We start from the raw sequence: 19093 nt of genomic DNA on the forward strand, positions 1-19093 counted from the left end.
ATTCATGGAAAACAGATAAACAAATGTCTCTTTACACACAGTTAAAAGCCCATTTACAGGGAGACACACCACATACCTAGAACCGCCTGAAGTAGAATATCTACGGCACGGTCGTAATGGACGGAGGACAAACTTCCCACAGAGACAACTCTAGAGAGGAAGGAGAAAACATCACAACCAATGAAGAAGGAATCTGGAAAGCTTTTAGGGTTGTAACTCAGGTGTAATACTTTTATTACACATGTCTTTGTTAAACAAAAAATTATTTTCAGAAATCAATTTACCATGGAACACTCTTACAGGCCCTTAACAATGACGCTTTCAGTACCCCAAGGCTCGTATAAGATTATTTTTAAGATTAAAAAAATGATTATCAGATTATGATCAATCAGCACTTTAAAGTGTTATGTACACTAATTATTTCTTGGATATGACTGGAATTTGCCATATGCTTTTTCAATTGGCAAGAAAAAAATAAAACAAAAGTATAAAATATTATTTTTACTTGGTAAGCTTAATTTAGACATCTGAAAAATCACCCACAGGAAACACTGCATGGTAGGATGTGTATAAATCCACTCGGGAGAGATCCAATCTTAGCTTAACTTATCTAGAAAACCAAATTTCCCATCTGTAAGGTAATTATGGGACCAGCCAGTCATTTCCTAGCAGCAGTCATTTAAATCTAAAAGTTCATCTTGGGGAGCACCTGGGTGGCTCAGTCAGTTAAGTGGCTGTCTTCAGCTCAGGTCATGATCTCAGGGTCCTAGGAGAAAATCTTAAAAAGTAAATAAATAAATAAAAGTTAATCTTGGTTTGCCTTAAACTAAAAGTCAAAACTTTTTTTTAAAGATTTTGTTTATTTGAAAGAGAGCATGAGCTGGGGGGTGCAGGGGGTGGGGGGAGGCAGAGGCAGAGGGAGAAGCACACCCCTCGCTGAGCAGGGAGCCTGGACTGGATCCTAGGATCCTGAGATCATGACCAGAGCTGAAGTCAGACATTTAACTAATCGAGCCACTCAGATACCCCAAAAGTCAAAATTTTTAAGACAAAAATTTTAACATTATAAATGCTCGAATAAATACTTACCTCCATAGTCCATTTACTCAAATGGACTATTTGCTTAGGATCCTAGGATCCTAAGCAAATAATCAAACCAATACTTTGAAATTTGTTTTAATCAAAGTAAAGCACGTAAATGCAAATGTTTCCTAACAGTATGTGAATCCCTTAAATAAAACAAATGAACACCTACAGAAATACTACAGGGGAAGGTTTTGATAAACTCAAAGTCATTCACAGCAATTGATCTGAAATTTCAAATTTATCCCACCAATATCTTTCTTTATACCAACTAGAAAATCAAACTGCAACAAGACAAGAGGGAAAAAAAAATGCATTCTCTGGGTTCCCTGATAAAACTGCATTCAAAGAATATCAGAAAAACACAAATTTCCTTTTAGAAATAATTTCAAGGGCGCCTGGGTGGCTCAGTTGGTTGAGCAACTGCCTTCAGCTCAGGTCACGGTCCTGGAGTCCCGGGATCAAGCCCCGCATCGGGCTCCCAGCTCCATGGGGAGTCTGCTTCTCCCTCTGACCTTTTCGCCTCTCATGTTCTTTCTCACTGTCTCTCTCTCAAATAAATAAATAAAATCTTAAAAAAAAAAAAAAAAAAAGAAATAATTTCAAAGAAACTTGATCATAGGATCAAAGGCCACATAAAATTACCCTAGAATTAATTACATTTGCAATTTATGCCTAAAGGTAAACATTAATACCAACACATTTAGGGAAAAAAAACAGTAAGTTAGATGTTTTACAACACGTAAAGAAGCTACAGTTGGTATTTTAAAAGCATTCTGAACCTATGTGTAGAATTCTCAACATCTTTCAACTATATTTAACAGAAAAGCATGTCTTCCTACTGTTCTGTAAAGTTGGTTATAGGACATTTTAAACAGAACTGCAACTACTTTTGTAAGTCAACATCTCCATTTTGTTGACTTGGAAATTATTAGGAAACCATTAAAGTTGTATTTAAGATTCCATACTTTCATAGGTACAAAGAAGTATTCAAGTCAAAAATTAAGGGGCACCTGGGTGGCTCAGTGGGTTAAAGCCTCTGCCTTCGGCTCAGGTCATGATCCCAGGGTCCTGGGATGGAGCCCCATATTGGGCTCTCTGCTCAGCAGGGAGCCTGCTTCCTGCGCCGCCCCCCCAACCTCTCTCTCTGCCTGCCTCTCTGCCTACTTGTGATCTCTTGTCTGTCAAATAAATAAATATAATAATAAAAAAAGATTAAGACACTGTTCACAGTGGATAACTGCTAACTGGAACATCAAGCAGCAAACATTAATAGTAGAAAACCGAACCTGGGAAATACAAAACCATATTAATGCTATAACTCAAAAATATTTTATTTCACATCAGTATTTATTTTTTAACCTGTTTCTTTTTCCATCTTCTACTTTGCTTTATCTTGACCCTCATCCCTCCCTTGACAAAATATATCTGATGTGACTGTTAAGTTTATAGTTCCTAGTACGAAGAAAATTAAAACATAAAATTTAAAATCAAAATTCAAAAGATTTAGTTGCATATAGTGGTCTCCCTCACAACTTCTGTCCCTCAGCTACTCAGATCCCCTCCTCTCCATAAGCAACTAATGCTATCAGTTTCTTGTATATCCAGAGATATTTTGTGAGAGAATTCCCAAAACTCCCCTTAACAACGAATACCACAATATACACCCAGTTCTGAAGTTCATTCAACAATATGTATTTGTGATCCTTCTGTATCAGTAAACGAACTCGTCCTAGAGGGTTTTACGGAGATTGATTATTCCACTGTATGGATGTTATTTAATGTACTTAACCAGCCCCCTTTTGATGGAAAGTGAGATTCAGTCTAAATTCTTGTTAAAATAAGTACTGCTGTCTGGGAAATATACATCATTTTAGGTTAATTCTGGTAAAATTTGCAATTTTGATAAATATTGCCCAAGTAGTCAAAAAGTTTGCTAGTAATGTATATTTTCTCACAGCCTGCCAAACACGTTCAGTACAGTCTTAATCACGATCTCCTTTATTATGACTCAGTATCTTTTCATGTATTTATGATGTTATTTCCCTTTCTATGAACGATTAGACAGTATCCTTGACCACTTTCATTATTTACTTTTATATTTATTATTGCTACTCATATAAACTCTTTTTCTAAAATAAAATAAAGGGTCGCCTGCATGGCCTAGTCAGTTAAGTATCTGCCTTAAGCTCAGGCATGATCCCAGGGTCCTGGGATTGATTTCCATATCAGGCTCCTTGCTCAGCAGGAAGCCTGCTTTTCCCTCTGCCTGTTGCTCCCCCTGCTTGTAGGGACACACACTCTCTGTCTCTCTGGTAATTAATAAAACAAAACTGTTTAGTGAATGTTTCCCTACACCCAGTTTCACTTTTTTTTTTTTTTTTTAATTTGGCAGACAGAGATCACAAGTAGGCAGAGAGGCAGGCAGAGAGGGGGAAGCAGGCTCCCCGCTGAGCAGAGAGGCAGATGCAGGGCTCCATCCCAGGGTCCTGGGATCATGACCTGAGCCAAAGGCAGAGGCTTCAATCCACCAAGCCACCCAGGCGCCCCTACTTTTTTTTTAGTATAGGTGACACACAATATTACATTAGTTTCACATATACAACACAGTGATTCAACAGCTCTGTGCTCTGTTATATGCTATGCTCACCCCAAGTGCAGTTACAATCTGTCATAAGACGCTATTATAATATCAATGGCTATATTCCCTATACTGTACTTTTTATTCCTGTGTATTCATTCCATAAATGGAAGCCTGTATCTCCCACTCCCCTTCACCCACTTTGCACTTCCCCCTCCTCCTGCCTTCTCTGTATTTAGAGGTCTAACTCTGCTGTTTACGCATTTGTTTTTAAGATTCCACACACCAGTGAGATCATATGGTATATTTGTCTTTCTCCGTTTTGACCACTTTTTTTTTTAAGATTATTAATTTATTTATTTGACAGAGAGAGAGAGATCACAAGTAGGCAGAGAGGCAGGCAGAGAGAGAGGGAGAAGCAGGCTCCCTGCTGAGAAGAAAGCCCGATGTGGGGCTCGATCCCAGGACCCTGAGATTAAGGCAGAGGCTTAACCCACTGAGCCACCCAGGTACCCCTTGACCACTTTTAAGTAAGACTGATCTTTTCATATTCTTTTCTCTTTATACATGAAGAGAAATTAGCAATGTTTCTGATAATAACTAATGTTTTTATCCAGTTCATGATCCGCTTTTTCTTTGTTTATGGTAGTTCATACCATGCAAAAAATTACTTTTATGTAGTCAAAACTGTCAATCTTATATGGCTTCTGTTTTCTCATATGTTTTATATGTTTTCTCATATTCTTAGAAAGCCACTCTCAGATTACAAAATTAATTCTTCCATGTTTCCTCTACTATCACAGTTTCATTTTTTAAATTTTTTTTTTTTTAAGATTTTGTTTATTGACTTGACAGAGAGAGCACAGTAGGCAGAGTGGCAGGCAGAGGGAGAGGGAGAAGCAGGCTCTCCAATGAGCAGGGAGCCTGATGCAGGGTGTGATCCCAGGACCCTGGGATCATGACCCAAGCCAAGACAGCTGCTTAACTGACTGAGCCACCCAGGTACTCCCATATAAATCTTTGAAATTAGTGTAAGGTATTTTTAATTTTTTTTTATTTTTAATTTTTTATTTTAATTATTTTTTTATTTTTTACTTTTTCCCCAAATCTCTATTCAGTTGTCCCTGAATCATAGACTGAACAATCAATTTTTTCCAACTTGAAATGCCACCTTTAAAATATATCAAATGCCTTGATGCATTTAGATTCCCTATTTTGTTCCACTGATCTGCACTAATACTACAGTGTTTTAACCACTGCATCTTAGAATCAGCTTTTACTCTGGTAGGACTTGTCCTCTCTTTGAGTACTATTATTTTTTCAGAATTTTCCTGGCTAGTTTTTTTTTCTGTGAAAGCTGAGCTATCAAAATGTTTTCAATTAAACAACACACCATGAATTATAAGATGCACTCTGGGGGCATCTGGGTGCCTCGGTCAGTTAAGCATCTGCCTTTGGCTCAGGTAATGATCTCAGGGTCCTGGGACGGAGACTGGAGTCAGGCCCTTCTCCTGATGGCCCCACCCACTCCAAGCTTGTTCTCCTATTCTCTCTCAAATAAATAAAATCTTTTAAAAAAAAAAAAGATGCTTTCTGATTTAATAAGGCATAAAACATGAAGAAAAGTTATCTTTCATGGCCAAAAACTGACAGCAGTAGTTTCCTACTTCTGTATGAGAAAAAAGTAGAAATGAAGATTGTAGCATAACTCAAATTTTTTTTTCCTAAACCAGTGGCTCTAGATTTAAAAAAAATTTAAATATCCTCATTAGCCTACTCTTATATTCTATGTAGCATTTAACATCCTAAGTAGTTTTATTTTTTTTAAATATTTTATTTATTTATTTGACAGACAGAGATCACAAGTAGGCAGAGAGGCAGGCAGAGAGAGAGGAAGGGAAGCAGGCTCCACGCAGAGCAGAGAGCCCGACGCAGGGCTCGATCCCAGCACCCTGGGATCATGACCATAGCCGAAGGCAGAGGCTTTAACCCACTGAGCCACCCACGCGCCCCCTAAGTAGTTTTAAAAGTCAACAAATTTATGGGTTTTTATGGTTTTATCACCAAAGTATGAGTTCCTACTATAATGTAGTTTTACCTATTAAAAAAAGAAAATATATCTTCTAAGTCTCTTTTAATCTACAGGTTTTCCCTCCAATAATTAATTTGTTGAAGAACCGGGACTGCTTGTTCTATAGAATTTCCCAGACTGGATTTTGTTTAAGGTACAATCTAACATGATCCTGTCTTCTGGATTTCCTGCAAACCAGAGGTAGATCCTGACACCTGCTTAAGCTCAGGTTTATTCTCTCTGGTAAAACTTTAGTTGGTGCTGTGTTCTCTCACCAGAAGGCACAGATTCTGGTTAGCTCTCTTTTTATGATGTTACCAACTGCATTTATGTAACAATGTCTAGATCCATTAATTTACTGGAAGTTGCAGAAGACAGTAATTTTATTATTTTTCATTTATTATTTGACATATCTTATAAAAAGACCCTTCCCCTCATCTACAATTTGGTTATCCAAAATATAGGTCATACAGGAAAGGCAGAATAAATCCGTTACCCTTTTATCTACTTATCCTCTGATAATGACCAATTGTGGATTTTTTTCATTTATTGTGACAAATTGTATTTCCTAAAAATTGTTACATTTCCCATCCCACCTGGTTTTCCAGAACATTGCCATTTTCCCCAGAACCTTTCAACTGCATTAGACCTCAAGAACCTCCTGACAGAACCCAGAAATCTTTAGACCTAAGAGATAATCTGTTTAGGTTATTTATATAATAAATGTTTTCATTTATGTAATTTTTACCTATATGATAAATGCTATTACTATAAAATAACAAGTAACAATGCTGTTATTTAATACCACTAAGTTTGGGGTGATCTGTTATACAATTACAACCGAACAGATAACTTGTATCTAGAGTAAGAGGTTTCCACAATAAAACATAAAGCACATGGGGTAGAGGGTGAAAGTTGGAAAGGCCTTGAAGAGACTTCACAGAAGCCTCACCTCATCCATGGAGAGTGTTGGTTAAGGGCTTCAGTAAGAAAAATGTTTTTGGAAACCTAGAGGAAAAAGGGATCCTTGTTATACAGTGTCAGAATTGTCACCTGTCGTAACAGGTAACATGGAAAATAGAAAATCAGAAGTTGTACCTAATGGACTGATGGATTTAGCTAAACAGAATTCCAAGCAGAATGCTCAAAGTGCCAACTGGTTTCTTTGAGCAGGGTATAAGGGTAAAAATGAACTTCAAAACAAACAAACCAAAAGACCGGTCTAGTTTTCAAGTACAATTTAAAGGAAATATTAAGGAGCCAGGACTTTATAGGCTCAAAAATAAAAACTTTCTCTCATTCTCAGCCTCTCCAGTTGGCAAAAATCCTTTAAGACCTCAAAGTTCTAAGGAGGCACTCCCTACAGAATCTTTTCACACAGAGAAAAGGCCCCTTGGGGATCCTAAGGGTGTACCTCCCGTAGTCTTTTTGTTAAACAACAGGGCTACTGAGAATCTTAAGGATTTTACCCTATAGCAGCTCACAGGGAGACCAAAACAGTAAAGGTAAGCTTACCCTGATATTCATGGGTGTGACTTTTTTGTCTAATGGAGAAAACCCCAATACAATCCACAGGAAACCCAAAGTTAAGATAACTACATTTTCTAGAAAAGGGAGGCTAATTCAAGGGATGAAATCAAGAGCCAGAGCAGAACTGAGAGTTATGAAGTATTATTACCAATCAGTATGAATTAAAAAATTAGTAACATGTTATAACAATGACTGCTATGTGTGGTCTTGTTTCCTACCTTTTTGAATGGAAGTGTCTAGAATGCCTGTCACACTGTACTGTATGATGGGTAAACAGAGAGCAGATACTTGTCTCTTTAGTTCACAAGTTATTAGACTGAAAGGAAAAGTGCTTCCGGAGCTGTACCCCAGGGACCACATACGCATCCAAGACGTCCTCTCGTCCAAGACACTGCATGCAGGTATTCTAGCCAACCGTCCCCGCTTAGGTGTCAGGTGCAGCCAGTATCAACTGCCAGACATGAAAGTGAGAAGACTTTGAGATGACTCTATTCCTAGCCACTGTCTGATTACAACCTCATTAGGGACACTTAGCAAAAACTGCTCAGCTGAGCCCAGGTAAACCCAAAAACTGAAACGAGGCAACAATAAATTATTATTCTACCCCAAGCTCAAGGTGGCTTATGTAGCTACAGCTAACCAAAAGAGTATCTTTATGAACTCATGAATTTAAACAAGAAAAAAATGTCCCATCTTTGGCCAATAGACTCCACTTAAAATTTAAAACATATTATTTTACATTATTTTAATTTTATACATATACATAAAATATATATATAATATACATATACGAATGTATGTAATATATAACTTTGTCTCTGTACTTCAGGCCATCTGCAAATACCTGGTGTCAAAAAAATTTTCCCCCCATCTGTAGTAAAATTCACTTATAAAAATCACCATTTTATATACATATTTTTAAAGATTTTATTATTTGACAGAGAGAAAATACATAGGGGGAGTGGCAGGCAGAGGGAGAGGGAAAAGCAGGATCCCCACTTAGCAGGGGGCCTGATGTGGGGCTCCATGTAGGGCTCCATCCTAGGATGCCAGGATCATGACCTAGGATGAAGGCAGACACTTAATGGACAGCCATGAAGGACACCACAAATTCACCATTTTTAAAGTATACAATTCAGTGACATTAGTACATCCACAGTGCTGTACAACCACCATCACCACTATTTAGTTCGAGAACATTTGCATCACTCCAAAAGGAAATTCCTGTACCACCAACTAGGCAGTCTGTCCATTGACCCCTCTCCTCAGCCACTGCAAACACTATCTACTTCCTGGATCTATGGGTATTTGGTACAAATGGAATCATACATTTTGTGTGTTCTGTTGAGCCTGACTCCTTTCACTTGGTACAATGTTTTCAAGATTCACCCAGGTTGTAGCATGTACCATATATGTATCATGTATTTTCCTTTGAGGGCTGACCAGAATATTTTATCTATGAATACACCATTTTTTGTTTATCCAGACATTATTAGATGGACATGTGGGTTGTCTCCATCTTTTGGCTACTATAAATAATGCTGTATTTCTCTGCAAGTTTCTATTTCAACACCTATTTTCAGTTGGGGGGGGGGTAGAACTGCAGGGTCATTTGGTAATTCTATGTTTAACTCTGCATCATTTTACATTCCTACCAGCAATGTATGAGGGCTCCATTTTCTCCACATCCTCACTAACACCAGTCATTTTGGTTTTTATTATAGGTTTCACAGTGAGTATGAAGTGGCTGTATCATTGTGGTTCTGATTTGCACTTCCCTAATGCCAATGGATGTTTATTATCTTTTCATGTGCTTTTTGATCATTTATATATCTTCTTTGGATAAATGTCTATTCAAGTCCTTTGCCTTTGTTTTATTAGGGACATCTTTTTTGTTATTGAGCTATAGGAGTTCTTTACCTATTCTGGATACTAGATCCTTATCAGATATGTGGTTTGAAAATATTTTCTCCTATTCTATTCACTCACTTCAGTGTCTTCTGATGAACAAAAATTTTTAATTTTGATGAAACCCAATTTATCTTTTTTTCCTTTTGGAGTCCTATCTAAGAAACCATTGCCAGATCTAAGTCAGCCTCTTAGAGCTCTCTTTCTTAAGCACCAAGCTAATCTCTTTATTTATATAAATGAAGTCGCCTACTTTTCTTAGCTCTGGAATTCCTTTTTATTAATAATAATCTATCATGTAGGAGCACCTGGGTGGCTCAGTCATTAAGCATCTGTCTTCAGCTCAGGTCAAGATCCCAGGGTCCTGGGACTGAGCCCTCCATCAGGCTTCCTGCTCCGCAGGAGGCTTGCTTCTCCCTCTCCTACTCCCCCTGCTTGTGCTTCCTCTCTTGCCGTGTCTCTCTCTGTCAAATAAATAAAATCTTTGAAAACAAAATTTCCTATTATGTAGAAAAAACCAAACTGTTTCAAAGCACTCTGCCTTGACATATATTACAAGGCTAGCATTACTGTATCTAACCTATAGAAACATGATTTTTAAAAACAAAAAAGAGGGGTGCTTGAGTGGCTCAATCAGGTAAGCATCTGCCTTCGGCTCAGGTCATGATCCTGGGGTCCTGGAATGGAGCCCCATGTCAGGCTCCCTACTGGGCAGGAAGTCTGCCTGTCCCTCTCCCTATGCCTCTGCCCCTCCCTCTGCTTCTGCTCTTGCTCTCTCTCAAATAAGTAAAATCTTAAAAAATAAATTAAAATAAAAACAAAAAAGATAAAACCTTTAATTCCCACATTAAGTTCTTGCACAATCTATTCCTTAACTCCAAACTAAGGTAAACATACAAAAAGAAACCAAATTCTAGCATTACAACCTAGAAACAAGAGAATATAATAAATAATCTCCTCACATGAACCCCATCTGGAGATTCCAGGCTTCCCCTCTAGAATTTGCCAGTCACTATAACTGATGGTGTTCTGCTAAAGTTTTGTCATAAGGATTCCTCCCACACAAACAAAAAACACCCAGAAGTTAATGACCAGTTCTACATTTGAAATGTAGATTAGTATGTGACAATTTAACTTTTTCTACAGCTAACTTAAAATATTTTATAAGAATAATGAAATAAGGAGTGCCTGGGTAGCTCAGTCCGTTAAGCATATGCCTTCGGCTCGGGTCATGATCCCAGGGTCCGGGGATCGAGCCCCACATTAGCAGAGAGCCAGCTTCACCCTCTCCCTCTGCCTGCCTCTCCTGCTTGTGCTCTCTCGCTCTAACAAATAAATAGATAAAATCTTAAAAAAAAAATGAAATGCAGATTAGTATGTGTCAACTTAACTACTTCTACAGCTAACTTAAAATATTTCATATAAAATAATGAAATAAGGGGTGCCTTGGTGGCTCAGTTGGTTAAGCATCTGCCTTTGGCTTAGGTCATGATCTCAGGGTCCTAGGATCAAGCCCCACATCACCCTCCATGCTTAGTAGGGCATCTGCTTCTCCCTCTCCCTCTGCCCCTCCCTGCTGAATGTGTGTGCATCCATGCACACTCTCAAATAAATATATTTATTTCAAATAAAAAATGAAATCTTTTTAAAAAAATAAAAGAATCATAAATTAAAGTTAAAAATATATTACACAAAAAAATCCAGGAAATTTGGCCTTGAGGCAGTATTCTCTCAGTATAGACACACTCTGTATCTTAGAAAAAGTACCGTTCAGTTACACCAAGAAAATGGCAGATATTAAATATAGCAAAACAAGGAACTTAATACTTCTTTAGTTTTTCCTGCACATATGTGTGAGTATCTATTACTCATATATTCCCACTCACTTAAGTTATGATGTAAAATTTATCCCAAAACAGTCTGAAAGCCAATGGCCTACAGAAATGAAAATAAGGAATAATAAAAATTGATTCTAGGGGCGCCTGGGTGGCTCAGTGGGTTGAAGCCTCTGCCTTCGGCTCAGGTCATGATCCCAGGGTCCTGGGATTGAGCCCCGCATCGGGCTCTCTGCTCAACGGGGAGCCTGCTTCCTCCTCTCTCTCTGCCTGCTTCTCTGCCTACTTGTGATCTCTGTCAAATAAAAAATTAAATCTTTAAAAAAAAATTGATTCTAGCATAGGTAAAAGCAAAGAGCAAGCTGTATGACATACTAAAGTACCTTTTACCATGTACGCTTGGCAGACATTACTGCTGAGTAACATACTGTTTTACAATCCTAATGGAGGAAAAAAAGAAAAAAAAAAAAAAAGAGAGAGAGAGAGAGAATTCCAGAAGATGACAACTAAAAATGTCGAGGCATGAATTCAAACCTAAACTAGTCCTGCTATCAAACTCTGGCCATAAACAAACTGGGTTTATCAATCTCCTGAACAATGCTTCTTTCTCTTCTTTCAAGTGATAAACAGCTAAGATACTGCACATGCAGATGACCATTAGCAAATCCATAGTCAAGGAGTTGGCTGGGCTGAAAGCTCAGGCCCTCCAAGCCCAATGCCCAACTCAAAAAAGGTTGGGCCTGGTGATGCAGGCAGTACAGGGAGTAAGAAGACAAATAGTGTTAAGTCTGGGAAATAAACTGAGGAAGAACTTGAGTCCTGAAGGGCATTTCTGGAAAGAAAGAAGACACAAAAGAGAACATTTCTGTTGAATATCCACATGTAAGGAATTTAAGGATGATGAGTCCAAGGAGTTAGGCAGATGGCATTTGTGATGATTAATTTTATGTCGACTTGGAGGATGTTTCTGGAGATTAACATTTAAATCAGTGAACTGTGTGACAAAAGCAGATTCCCTTCAATGATGTGGGTGAGCCTCACCCAATCAGTTGAAGACCTGACTAGAACAAAAAGATGAGCCTCCCCCAAAAGGTGGAATTCAGCAGACTTTCATTCTGGAACTGCACATTAGCTCTCCAGGCCATCAGCCTTCAAACTAAAACCATACCACAGGCTAGTCTGGGCTAGTGGAGCCCCCTAGCTCCACTGCTGATAGCTTCCACAATTGCATAAGCCTATTCCATATAATAAATCCTTTTATCTATTACATATCCTATTGGTTCTGTTACTCTGGAGAACCATAATATACCATCAGAGATTCTAAATCCTATGGGGCTTGGGGTACCTGAGTGGCTCAATGGTAAGTGACAAGCTCATGATTTCAGCTCAGGTCATGATCTCAGGGTTGTGACACTGGGCTCCTGCTGGGCATGGAGCCTGCTTAAGACTCTCTCCCCCTCTCCTTCTGCCCCCCTCTCCCTCTCTAAAAAAAGTAAAAGAAAACAAAACAAAACCTATGGGGCTATAGGGAACATCACATCCACTTATGGAGATTAAGAAAAGCTAACAGAAAATAATTTATTTTTTAATTCAAACACATCACAAATATTCACTGAGCATCCACTAGGAGTCAGTTACTAAGATCAGTACTAGAAATAGAGCAACAAAAAATAAGTGACACAATCTCTTTGTGGAGCTTACATTTTAATGTGGAAAACCCACAACAAATATACATTATGTCAGTAGTAGTAAAGCTACAAAGTAAAAGTAAGGTAAAGGTAAATTCAGAGTGGTGCAAGGAAGAAGAGACTGGTCAAAGGTCTATATTACATAAAATAGGCCTCTCTGAAGGGAAGGTGATATTTGAGAAAATATTGGAATGAAGTAAGTTAGTTAAGCAAAGAAGTGTGGGAAGACTTCAGAGCAAAAGAAATGAAAAAAAAAAAAAGGAGTGAGATTAAAATAAAATAAAATAATAAAATAGACAATGCAATGAGTTAAGTGCTAGAGATATCAAAATAGAATGAGCCAGAGTAGAAAAATGAAAAAGGCAAAGAGAGCAGATCATGAAGGGCCTGGTGAGTGTGGTAAAGAGTTTATATTTTACTCTCAACGTGACAGGATACCAATGAAGGAAGGTATGACACAATCTGTATGCTTTTAAAAAAGACTTTACTGGGCGCCTGGGTGGCTCAGTGGGTTAGGCCGCTGCCTTCGGCTCGGGTCATGATCTCACAGTCCTGGGATCGAGTCCCACATCGGGCTCCCTGCTCGGCGGAGAGCCTGCTTCCCTCTCTCTCTCTCTGCCTGCCTCTCCATCTACTTGTGATTTCTCTCTGTCAGGTGAATAAATAAAATCTTTAAAAATAAAAAAATAAAAATAAATTAAAAAGCCTTTATTAACTACTATATAAAGAACTGACTCTAAAAGAACAACAGTAAAAGCAGGAAAACATTAAAAAAGATGAAGTTTGGTGAAAGTGGAAAGAACTTTGACAAACAATATTCCACATAAAGTTGACAAAATCAAACAAGGAAAAGAAAATTTGAGTACAAAGCTCAAAAGAAGCTAGAGAATCATTTGCTTACGGAATACAGTTCTGACAACTGATATAATCCCAAGTAATAGTATATAAAGAGACCGGACAACAATGAGGTATCACTACACATTTGTTAGAACTTCCGAAGTCCCTAACACTGACTACACTAAAAGCCGATGAGGATGTGCAACAAGAGCTCCCATTCATCACTGCTGGGAATGCAAAACAGCAGCCACTTTGAAAGACAGTTTGGCAGTTTCTTACAAAAGTAAACATATAATACTGCAATCGTGCATCCTGGTATTTACCCAAAAGAACTCAAAACTTATGTCCACACAAAACCTGCACATGAATGTTTACAACAGGCTTTATTCATAATTGCTAAAACTTGGAAGCAACCAAGATATACTTCAGTAGACGAATGGATACACTGTGGTACATCCAGACAATGGAATATTATTCAGTGCTAAACAAACAAACAAAACAATTTTTTTTAAAAAGCTATCAAACCATGAAGAGACACAAAAGTTAATAAATGCACATTACACGAAGTAAAAAAAGCCAAAGTAAAAAGGTTAAATACTGTAAGATTCCATCTCTATGAAATTTTGGAAAGGCAAAACTATGGAGATAATAAAAAGATCAGTGGTTGCAAGGAGGTGAGGAAAGAAGTGACAAATAGAGAACAGAGGATTTTTAAGGCAAAAATATTAGGATGCCATAAGGACTTGAGCATGTCATCATACATTTGTCCAAACCCAGACAATGTACACCAAAAAGTGAACCCCAACGTGAACTATGGGCTTTGGGTGATTATGATATGCCCATTTAAGTCCATCAGTTGTAATAAATGTAACACTCTGGTGAGGGATGTTGGTAATGGGGGAAGCTATGCATGTGTGCAGACAGGAGGTATATGGGATAATTCTGTACCTTTCCCGCAATTTTGCTGCAAAGCTAAAACTGCTCTTTAAAAAGTCTTAATTAAAATAAAAAGGGAGAGAGATGGGAAGAGTGGACCTTGGGGATATATTTGGAGGTACAAGAAGTAGCAGATTCAACAAAGGAAAAAGAGGAGAGATGAAGGGTAAAACAGGCCCCTAGATACTACATAACCCAAAATAGCAAAAAGTGTAACAATATCAAGTGCTATAGAATGCCTGAGGAGGAGAACAAACCAATTAATTTTTCAAGAACACAATTTCGAGACCATAAGAAAATGCGGATATAAGCTAGAAAAGGGTTCATATTTTAGTATTAAGCTTTGATCTCTTTTCTTCTAACCTCCTAATTGGGATCCCAGTTAGTAGAAGTATCTTAATAAAGATAAGGAAAAAGTAATTTTGGGCTTTATGGGAGAAAAGGAGACCCATCAGTGACAACCATGATATAACCTTACAGCCAAACAACAGTGTGCCATGAAAGGAGTGCTCCTCAAAGACAAACCAACAGTTCTGCCTTGAAAGGCAGCTCTACTTCCTCCATTCTTCTAGTCTCACTTGGGTATTACATTAGGAGGGATTCTAAGATGGCCCCCATAATCTCTGTCCCCTACTAAGTCCATGATTAGGGTTACAAGGCAAAAGGGATTTTGCAAGTGTAATTCAGGTAACTCATCAGTTGACTCTGAGTTAATGAAAAGGGAGGTTTACCAGGTGGGCCTGGCCTAATCTTAATGCCCTTTATCATTGGTCTACAGATCAGAAACAGGAAAGAGAGACTTCTGAAGTCAAAGAGACAAACTCATGGTAGTCTGCAAGAAAGCAAACGTCCATGTCACTGAAAAGCCTCTGAGCAAGACACTTTATGCAGCCTCTAAGACTTAGGTGAGAGCAGGCAAGAAAGCAGGGACTTCGTCCTTCAGCAGCAAGGGACTGGATTCTGCCAAAATGAACTTGGAAGAGGACTGTGAGCTCCAGATGAGAACCACAGCACGGTCAACACCTCGAATGCAACCTTGTGTGGCACTGAGCAAAGAATCCAGACCATTCATAACCAGAAAATGTAAAATATATGGGTGTTGTTTTAAGCTGCTAAATTTGTGACATTTTTTATGCATCAATAACTAATACAGACCCTACTTGCCTATAGAAGAGGCTGCTTCTATGCTGGCAACAAGTGGGGAGAGATAAGCAAACTTGGAAGGAAAAAAAATTTTGACAGTTATGATTTCTCACTCACTATAACTAGGGATTTTGTTCAATTACTACTTGATTCACAGTACCTGTTTTGCAATACATTCTTCCAAAATATCAATATTCTGAATATTATGAGCAATGGAACAGGTTTATTTTTTCATTTCCAATTGTACAAAATTACTTTAAAAAAAAAAGAAAATTACTTTGATAATCGTGCAGCAGTAAAAATCACTGGGCGTTCAGGCTTCTTGGATGTTATGCCACAGTTGTCCCAGCACCTGGAGCGATAGATCCCCAAGCTAATCTCAGAAATGAGCACAAGGTCATGACTCCTGTCCTTCCTCAGAGTCTTTACTCCATAAACTACAATCTCCCGTTTCTGTTTAGAGTAAGAATAGTTCAGAGGCGCTCTCAGCTACAAAAAAAAAGGTCCCTCCCGAATAATTATAGTCTTGACCTCTAAAATGCGAACTCTTTAACAGTTCAAAGACCTCCTTATTAAAGATGCAACAAGCCAAAGCTAGCCTTTTCCTTCTGGGAACTGTAGTTCTCCCCTCGACCTTCAACCACTGGCTGCGCGAAACCTATCACGAGCCCAACCGGCGACCCGAGCGGCAGCGGCCACCATTGGTCCCTGACTGGGGCAGCGCCGGGCTGATTGGATGACAGGTCCCCCAAGCTCTGCCGACTGTCCTGTGCCCGCCTCCCCGCTACCTTCTTTCCACACCCATCCCGCTTCAGCAATAACCCTCAAGTCATCCCTCTTGGGCAAACTCCCCAATTAACTGCTTCACGGGTCGGCCCAGGACTCTCGCGATGAAGGCGGTCCTGAAACACGCCCTCTCTCACGGGGCCTAGCCAGAGCGAAAGCCTCTCCCATTTTCCGTTGGCTGCCCGGAGTCAGCCTCACCACGCGTCCTCTCCCGGCGCCCCCGCACTCACCTGGGCGGCGGCGGTCACACCCGATAACTGACAGGCCCGCAGCATTTCGGCCGGGGGGATGGCACCGCTGGTATAGGCGGGAGCTTCCGCGGCAGAGCTAGTAGGAGAGAGTGTGCGTGAGTGCGTGCCTGCGTCCGTGCAGTCTCCCCGCGCCGGTCGTACCGGAAGGGCAGCCAACGCCGCTGCGCACGCGCAGCCCTCTTTCTCGACCCCGCCCGGGCCGCTCGGAGAGGGTGGGCCTTCCGTTGGCGGAAAAGGCGATTTCTCCTTCCGGGTCGCTTTCGGAGTTCCGGTGTGTAGCCCCAAGAAAGGGTTAGTGGGTGAATCGGGAGGCGGCAAGGAGTGTGTAACTCGGGCTTTGATCAGTGCGGAAAGCGGATGTTACTCTTCGAGGAGTTCAAGCAAGAAGTTCAGCCTCTGTCAGCTGGCTATTTCGTAGAAAGCAGTTTGGCGAAAGTTACGTAAACAATGGTGTTTTCTTGGTTTGCGTGTTTGTTTCATTGGACAGCCTTTCTTCAGGGAGTCGTCCCGATTACGGAAGGCTGGGTGAATGAACACCGGAGAAACCTTTGTGCGGAGTGTGTTGTTCACGTGTCTAATAAATGGCAGAGCAGAGCTAGAAATCTAGATTCTTCGGGTTCCACCGCTTCTACTCCTTCTAGATTAAACCACACTGGTTTTCCCACCACGTTTTCATTTTACAAAGATTATTTTGGCTACAGTCTGTGGGATGGGTTGGAAGTTAAGGCGGTCAGTGCAGAACTGTTCAAAGTATTCCACTGAGTCTGTAACCAAGTTTTAGCATGTTATATGCCAAAAATAGTATTCGATATTATGAGTACTAATAATGATCTTATCACCATCACACCAAAGAAACTAAATAACGTATATTTATTGTGTTTGCAAAGTTTTTGAAGGTCTTAACTAGGTAATTTATTAGAGTATGGTGTTCCTAGAGTTACACTTTTTTAGAGTATGGTGGTATTACAGTATGATACTAATCCCACTTGTAAAATGGAGAAATGGATTTGAAAATTGACTAAAATCGAATACTTATGTTTGTATATGTTCACTGCTTTTCAGTGTACTTTAATAATATTGCACTCTATTTCATATCACCATCACCCAACAGCCTCCAGAGCAGTCTCCCATTTTTTAAAAGTAATTTTAGCAATTAAATTAGTCTCCCCACCCCATTCCTGACCACTGCTGTTACGCTGGGTGATGCCAGTGTAATGACTTTTCTAACATCTTGGCCATAAACCTCTCAATACCAATACAATTTCAATCTGCTCTAACCATGTGTGACCCAGCCACATTTTGGGACTGAACATTGTTACCAACTTCTGCAGCTTCCAGATCTCAAACTCCAAAATTAATTTCTCTTGTTTCCTAATGTCCCATTTGACCAAATCCTTAATCTTCAACCTCCACATCCAATTTATGAATTTTTTTTTTTTTTGCTTTAAAATGGACTCCTCTAAAGTAACACAACTTTGGGCGCCTGGGTGGCTCAGTGGGTTAAGCCGCTGCCTTCCGCTCAGGTCATGATCTTCCCTTCCTCTCTCTCTGCCTGCCTTTCTGCCTACTTGTGATCTCTCTGTCAAATAAATAAATAAAATCTTTAAAAAAATAAAGTAACACAACTTTAAATCACTCCTCTGTTCAAAAATGTGCAATGACTCCCACTGCCAATTCAAAGAATATTTATGAAATGTCTCAGTACTTTTCCAGCACATGGGAATGTTTTTAAGGCTCAACTTGGCGGGCCACCTTACATGAGAGATTAAAAAAGCAATGATTGGGGGCGCCTGGGTGGCTCAATGCGTTAAGCCTCTGCCTTCGCCTCAGGTCATGATCTCACCTCAGGTCCTGGGATAGAGCCCCGCATAGGGCTCTCTGCATAGTGGGAGCCTGCTTCCTCCTTTCTCTCTGCCTGCTTCTCTGCCTACTTGTGATCTCTCAAAAAAAAAAAAAAAAAAAGCAATGATTGATTGTGGTGGTCAGAGCTTATATACTTACAGAGCTTATACCCACTTCCATACCCTAAAACCCGGAAGAACTAAAGGATAAAACATTATCAGTTGGTTCTCAGGTGTGAACTGGGATTTACTAGGAAGTCTGAGACCTTTTTGGAAGATCCATAAAAATCAAAACTACCTTCATAATATTAAGATATTATTTGCTGTTTTCATTCATTATCTCATAATTTTATAGTAGAGTTTTTCCAGAAGCTAGGTGACAAGTGATGTCACAACATTGAATGCATGAGCAAATTCAATCCAACTTTCTATTAAACCAGACCTTAAAGAGATTTGCAAAAAAAAAAAAAAAAGTTAATAGAATAAAACTCTTCTAATTTTTTTATCTTGGAATAGTTATTTTTGTGAGCATATTTTTATTATAAAAATAATTGTTTTAAAATCAATTAGTATGATAGGCAGAATAATTATTCCCAAACATAT

The 19093-nt window shown here is 39.2% G+C and overlaps 1 protein-coding gene across 9 annotated transcripts in view; it reads right to left on the minus strand.

The window, feature by feature from the left end:
- IMMT (inner membrane mitochondrial protein) overlaps window positions 1–16998 on the minus strand; it is a 43827-nt gene extending 26829 nt beyond the window's left edge. For 6 of the 9 annotated variants that reach the window (XM_004742349.3, XM_013051222.2, XM_004742347.3 and 3 more), the window contains exons 1-2: window positions 16629–16812; window positions 77–150 (exon numbers count right to left, since the gene is read on the minus strand). In XM_004742349.3, coding sequence (XP_004742406.1) covers window positions 77–150; window positions 16629–16673 — 119 coding nt within the window. In that variant the 5' untranslated portion in view covers window positions 16674–16812. Of the gene's footprint in view, window positions 1–76; window positions 151–15889; window positions 15965–16628 lie in introns of all 9 variants that reach the window. The other 3 variants (XM_045079114.1, XM_045079115.1, XM_004742350.3) reach the window with 3 other exon arrangements.
- Window positions 16999–19093: the final 2095 nt, after the last annotated feature.

This window comes from Mustela putorius, unplaced genomic scaffold (genome assembly GCF_011764305.1).
Source record: "Mustela putorius furo isolate JIRA1106 unplaced genomic scaffold, ASM1176430v1.1 tig00000281_pilon_pilon_pilon, whole genome shotgun sequence".
Classification (NCBI taxonomy): Eukaryota; Metazoa; Chordata; class Mammalia; order Carnivora; family Mustelidae; genus Mustela; species Mustela putorius.